General features: G+C 38.9%; 1 protein-coding gene across 1 annotated transcript; it reads left to right on the forward strand.

The window, feature by feature from the left end:
- Positions 1 to 2,227: 2,227 nt before the first annotated feature.
- LOC114531379 lies at positions 2,228 to 3,246 on the forward strand. Its single transcript, XM_028553002.1, has 2 exons — positions 2,228 to 2,883; positions 3,048 to 3,246. The coding sequence occupies exons 1-2, from the start codon at positions 2,228 to 2,230 to the stop codon at positions 3,244 to 3,246; spliced, it is 855 nt and encodes a 284-aa protein (XP_028408803.1).
- Positions 3,247 to 7,277: the final 4,031 nt, after the last annotated feature.

Genomic DNA, 7,277 nt, shown 5'->3' on the forward strand with positions numbered 1-7,277 from the left:
CAATATTAAGGATGCAAGTGTTAAAGACCTTGGAGATAATGGCTGTGTTAAAACTAACCTCAGAAAGTGATAATACGGCTGGTAGACTTGAGGGAATTGACTGTGACGGCGATAGAACAAGTAACGAACATATTGTTAGTAGAGCAGAGCGAATTTGCCGTGAGAGAGGACCTAACGTTCGTTTGAACTTGGATGCTGTAAACACAGAAAGACTGGTGAAGCTAAGAAGATCTAGAAGTAGCCATCAAGGATGTCTGACGAAGTTATACAGGGTGTATCAAAAAAATGTCCCAAATGTAAAATTTCCATTTTTCAGGATATTTTGCGGAATTTGGCAAATTTTTGTTTTCCTAGAAATAGATAAGACTTATCTGGTATACCTAGGCCAAGTTTGGTTTTTCATTAACAAAATTATGTTACGGGGGGGGTGGTTCCTTTCCACTGATATTGAGAGGGCTTGCGCACGAAAATGTGAAGCTGAAATTGAGATATTATTTAGCTGTCTAAAAGTAGGAAAGCTTTTTAATAAACTGTCAAAGTTTCAGGAAAAATAATGCATACTGGGAGCAATGCGCGACCCCTAAAGGTGACAAATATTTCATTGCGCGCAGTGGATTAAATGCATGGTTGATTTTAGCGTGACCGATCTCATGTAAGGCTGGGCAAATGAATAAATTAAAGCGAGAAACTGAACACAAAAACAAAGCGATTTTTTCGTGATGTTAATCCTCAGCATGTCCACCATTTCATTCTAAGCAAACTGCTGCTTGTCTGAACATACTAAACACTGAATAGCAAACCATTTGTCTGTCCATTCGCCTAGATTTGCCGGTGGTAGCGTAGGCGATTTGCAAGAAAGAATTTTGAACGAAATGGATCATTTGAGGCAGGACAGACAAATGTGGTTTGCCGATCAGTGTTTACCATGCTCAGACGAGCCGCAGTTTGCTTAAAAAGAAATGGTAGAAATGTTGAGGATTAACATCAAGAATAAGAATCTTGTTATTAAATCGCTTCGTCTTTTTGTTCAGTTTCTCGCTTTAATTTATTCATTTCCCTAGCCTTGTATGAGATCGGTCACACTAAAATCAACCATGCATTTAATCCACTGCGTGCAATGAAATATTTGTCACTTTTAGGGGTCGCGTGTTGCTCCCAGTTTGCATTATTTTTCCTGAAACTTTGACAGTCTATTAAAAAGCTTTCCTACTTTTAGACAGCTAAATAATATCTCAATTTCAGCTTCACATTTTCGCGCGCAAGCCCTCTCAATATCAGTGGAAAGGAACCACCCCCCCCGGTAACATAATTTTGTTAATGAAAAACCAAACTTGGCCTAGCTATACCAGATAAGTCTTATCTATCTCTAGGAACACAAAAATTTGCCAAATTCTGCAAAATATCCTGAAAAACGGAAATTTTACATTTGGGACATTTTTTTTATACACCCTGTATAATAAGATAAGAATACTTTTATCAGAAACTAAGTATGCTAGTGAAGTGAGAGAATTGCATGATATGGTTAATCATCAGTGGGAACGCTATTCCTTTGTTCATAATGAAGTATTAGCATGTGCTATTGGAGATACTTTAGCTGTTGAAAATGCTCGCTTGGTATTTGACGAACAGTCTCAAAAAAGAACCGAACTTTTAGATATAATTAGTCGGTACTTAGAAGCATGTACAGTCGAACATACTTGAAAAGTAGATAAAAGTCTCGAAGACGATTATGAAACGAGAAGTGAAGCTAGCATTAATGAATCGAATAAATCATTAAGATTAAACCATTCAAGCGTCAAATCTAATATAAGCACGAGGTCTCTTGATGCGCGATTGAAAAGACAGAAAGCCGAACTAGCCTTAAATCAACTTAGCAAGCGGCAAAATCTCAAAAAGGAAGTTGAACAACACATGTTAGAGCTTCGGCAGTCTTAAATAGGCAGATCGTTGAATTGCGAGACTTGGAAGACAACCTTGAACTTGCTAAGCTTGAAGAGCAGTTCGCTGTTGAATATGAGCAGAACATGTTTGACGATAATGAATTAAAAAAAATTAATACACCTTTAGAATTTGAATATTGTCCTGCATCGCTGCGTAAAGCGACCTATATAGACACAAAAATGAAATTCCCTGTTTTGATACCACATAGAAGTGAAGAAAAACCAGTAAAACATTCAAGCGCCCCTGACTAGCTTAAACCTTCGCCAGTTTGTCGAATACGCCGCCTATGGAAGTGGTTAAATTTGCTGGTGATCTGAAAGAATATTGGAGATTTGCCACCCGTTTTAAAGATCAAGTTCTTTCACAGCCGATCAGCGAAAGTAAAAAGCTTAGTCGCTTGATGCAGTACTTAGACGGGAAGGCAAAAGAAGCTGTAGAAGATTATGAAGGTATGGGTGATGGCGCGCTGCAAGAAGCTTTAAAAGTTATTGAGACTCACTTTGGGCAACCTTATATGATTGTTGATGCATCCATTGGGTCACTTGTCAAAGGTCCGAACATAAACAGTGGAGATGGAAAAGGCTTACAGAAATTAGCCGACAAGTGTCAATTTGTTTATAAGACTCTGAAAGCTATGAAGTGTCTTAGCGAAGTTAACACCGATCATATGAGAAGATTGGTCGCCCGTTTGCCATACCATTACCAAGCCAAGTGGAGAGATCGCGCGAGTTCAATACTGAAATCTAGAAGTAAGCTCCCCAGTTTCTTCGACTTGGTAGAATTCCTACAAGAAAGAGCAAGTTTCGAGAATAACCCAGTATTTGGTTATTTGAAAGACTTGAATAAAACCGAAGTCATCCGAAAGAAAAGATACTCTGACTCAAATACAAATGCTTCAAGAATTTCAAGTTTTGCAACACAATTTGCACCGAAACATGTCCGGTATGTCAACATGGTCAATCGTGTCCAACATTCCTGAATATGACAGTCGTTGAAAGACGAAAAGTCGTCCTAGAATCTAGACTATGTTTCCAATGTTTGTCATTTGGTCACTACAAGCAAACTTGAAGATATTCTAAATGCGACGTTCACGGTTGTAATCGAAGACATCACAGACTTTTGCATTTGAACAACCAAGAACCAAAGAAAGAACAAATCAATGTTGATAAGTCGGAGCATCGAAAGGTAATTACGTGTGACGCTAATGTTCAGACAAACGCAGCGAATGTAGTTCCAGATGTCTACAAAGGTGCAACCGCTCTCCCAGTCGTGGCAGTTGTAGTTCGGGGACCTGTTTCGTCCTGATCTACTAATTGTGACCAAAGACAATCGTTTTTATATCCTTGAACTAAATGTCGGGTACGAAACTAAACTAAGAAAAAATGTGCAGCGAAAAAATTTTTCCATTAAAATTTTTCAATCTATAAAATAAGGATTAACAAATTATAGCTAAATATAAATTAAGATTACATGTGCTTATTATCATATTTGAATGCTATGTAAATTACATATAAACGTTGATCTTTACTTCTTGCCGGGTTTCAGCGTTCTACATATCTTTCCCAGTATTAATCTATAAACCGTATTTTCACAGGTTAGCACAGAACAGAGTAAATTTAAACCAGTTGCACACAAAATGTGTTCTCACATACATGCAGACTACAGTTCATAATAATCAGCTCATATTACCTAGTGAACCTCATGCTCTACATTAAACGTCAATCAAACTAAACTAATCAAATTGTAATCAAAGTTAATATCATAAATGTTTTACTCAGCTCCTCATCGATACATCCTCCACCCCCATAAAGGGATCAGAACTCTTTACCTTCACTCTTCGTCAGCCTCCGCTGGGTGGATCACTGCGATCTTTTGGACTGGTCTGGAATACTCTCCCGATGCCGTTTGTACCTTCATGTTCCTAACTTTCTGATCTTTTCCCGGGTAAACTTCAATCACACGCCCGACTTTCCACTTTCCTCTGATGGCCATTCCATCTTGCAGAATGACAACATCATTCGCTTGTACGTTCCGTCGGTCCGAGTTCCATTTCTTCCTTGGTACCAATAGAGGGAACACATCTCTTGTCTAATGCCTCCAAAACGACTGTATGATCTTTTGCACAAACACAACGCGCTTTCGTGGGATCTTTGTTTCTTGAAAGGGTCCTTGTGGGACTTCAGGTGATGCTCTTCCTAGCAACATATCCTTGGGGCACAGATACGCACCGTCGTCAGGATCATTCGTTGGTCTTCCTTTGGGTCTTTGATTAACCAGATTTGCTACCTCAAGTAAACAGGTATACAGCTCAAATGGGGTTAAGACATGGTCACCAATAGCTTTCTTTAGGGCCAACTTGCAACTCTTAACTAAGGCTTCTGCGGTTCCATTCTGGTAAGGGGCTGCAGGGGTAATGAATTTCCACTGTGCGCCTTTGTCGACACAGTACTCTTGCAATACCTTCTTTCAGGTTTCTTGTAGCATTTTCTTCAGCTCTGTCAAAGCTCCAACAAACTGCATCCCATTGTCACTTATGATCATTGCGGGATGACCTCGAATCGAGAAAAATCGTCTGAGTGTCTGAACGAACTCCATTGCTGAACAATCTGTCGCGATCTCTAAATGCACAGCTCTTGTATTTAAACACGTGAAGATGACTCCGTAGTGCTTAGTTGTCTTATTACGACTAATCTTGACGGTCAACAGTCCGAAATAGTCACAGGATACATAGTGGAACGGGGGTGTATGGGGTGCTACTCGGAATGGTGGTAAGTTTGCCATCAACTGACTCTCGACTTGTGGGTTCATTCCCTTATATCTGGGGGTCCCCATATATCGAATCCAAGTATTCCCATGCAGCGTCGTAATCCGAGCTAATACCTTTTATCAAATCGAGTGGCTTGTCCTTTAAACAAGTGCGCAGCAGTGTAATAGCATCTCGTTTTGCGTATCTCGATGCAATTGCATGTTTAAAATCGGCTCAAAAAATCATGTATTCGCGGACATTGCCAGAAAACTTAGGCAATTTAGGTTTTTCCATCCGAAATCCACAGGCAGTCTTGCCCTAAACAGTTCCTATTTCATTATTTATTTCTGGTTAGGAGGTACTTTGTTCCTGTTCAGGGTTACTTTGTGTAGACTCAAAGGGTTGTAGAGTCGTCCGCTCACTGTTGCCAACGGGGTTATCTTGGGGCATTTCAATCGCGCTGTTATTCTTGGTGTTGATGGCAGACAGACTGCTATCTGCTCCAACTTGGCTCAAATTACACGTGCTGTTTGGTGGGTTTTGCATTCCTAGCATTCCTGACGCATATCGCTCCTCTATTACGCTCCTCTATTACGCTAGGTTCGCTATTCTTGCTAGTCATCTCTTCTATATATCGTTTAGCATCAATTTCAAGCTTGAGGAAATCATTTTGACAATCGTCTAACCATTTTTCCTCGGCCTCAAAGTCCTTATCATCTGCTATTAATTTCGGGTACTCATCATGTTTCAATACAACACTATCAAAGGCCTGCATAGCTTTAAGAAGGTAACTGTTTACCTCGTCTATTAGTCTTTTCTGCTCTTGACGTACGACCAAGGCTTTTCCAAGCCGGGTCAACGTTGCTTTCGCAGTGCGGCGTTGTATTTACAAACTAAACTAATAAAATTGTAATCAAAGTTAATATCATAAATGTTTTACTCAGCTCCTCATCGATACAAACATTATGGACAATAAGGATACTTTGAGTACCATTCCACAACAGGAAGAGGTAAATCATTGTGTTATTGGATTCCTGGCATAGTAACCATGGGTGTTTTTGTACCTGACACCCGAATCTGCTCTTTCACCTGGTAACATAGCCTGTTTTAAGCAAATGAAATCAAACAAAACCCTTTCTCGGTTTATCCTTGATGACGCACACTGTGAAGACACTTGGGGATAAAACTTTAGACCTTTCTATGGTTGTCTTCATAGCCTCACTGGAACAGCTACAACCTGAACCCAGAAGAAAATTCTTGAAAAATTGGAGTTATTCTACAAGCTAACTGTAATTGGCCAGATTTGGTATACAAAGCTGTATTGAAAAGTGGGCCACATGCAAAAAAAAAAATTAGTCAGTTTTGTACAGGAGAACTTTCATAACCAGTGTAGTATTGTGTACTGTTTAAATACCAAAGACACAGTTGAGCTGGCTTACATACTCAAGTCGAAGGGGCTGTCTCTGCAATATACTATTATGGCCAATTGGACTTTTTTGAGAAAAGCGAGAATGTGAAAGCATGGCTTTCTGTGAAAGCACAATCAGGTGTGCTACAAATGCATTTGGTATGGGAATCGACAAACCAATTGTTCCATGTGTTTTTTATTTTACTATACCAAAGACTCTTGAGAAGTATTACCAAGAGGCTAGAAGAGCTGAACGGGATGGGCGAAACTCAGATTGGGTTCTAATGTTTTGATTTCAGGACAGAATTAAGTTGATGCAACTAATTCCTTTCTCAGAATCAGAAGAACAAAAAGCAAGATTTATTATTATTTTGCTAATTTTGGAGTACTTTGGTGACACATCCATTGCAATGGAACTTGCGATAACTGCTTAAAACCACCATCTGAGCCTAATAATGGTGTACATGATTGGTCACATGACCCAAAATACTATGAAAACCCTTATTTCTCCATTGTTAAAAAGGGGAATTAGTTGATAGTAACAGTGCACAGAAAATAAGCAAAACTTTTTTCTTGCCCATTGCATGGAGAGCATGAAGGTAGTCAAAGGTCAGCTCGCCACAGGTTACAATTACCCTGGCTCACAATCCAATATGGCGCCGTCTTGACTACCATAACTGTGAGTATGAAAATTTTATATTTTTTATTATTCAAATATATTCTGAGCGAGTACATGGAATGTCCAAATTCTAGAAGAACATTTATTGACTATACACGACATGCTATATTAATTAAATAATGTGTATCAAACAAAAGATTAACCTGAGAAGTTATTTTGATTTTGAGCTATTGCTTTTGCCAAACTGAGCATGTCAAGTTATATCTACTGAATTGTACTATATCAAAAATGTCAATTTCATTTTGTTAAGGGTTTTTCGTCAATTTCATTTGTATGGCCAGTAACCGGAAAAATAGTCTCATCTTACATAATTATCTTACTTTTTTAAATACTTTATACTCTCTTCTTTCATAAAACGATATGCGAGTAGATGGAGTCTCTTTTTAAGTTTTTTTACAACGACATTTTGTGAGGTATCGTCTTTAGCTAGATACACAGATCCTAAACTGCCAGGTCCAAGCTTCCTCTGCTTTAATATACTTGCCCAAGTTTGGGGAGCTGAA

The sequence above is a fragment of the Dendronephthya gigantea genome, unplaced genomic scaffold, assembly GCF_004324835.1.
Source record: "Dendronephthya gigantea isolate DGI-Jeju-01 unplaced genomic scaffold, DenGig_1.0 000071F, whole genome shotgun sequence".
In the NCBI taxonomy this organism is placed as follows: domain Eukaryota; kingdom Metazoa; phylum Cnidaria; class Anthozoa; order Malacalcyonacea; family Nephtheidae; genus Dendronephthya; species Dendronephthya gigantea.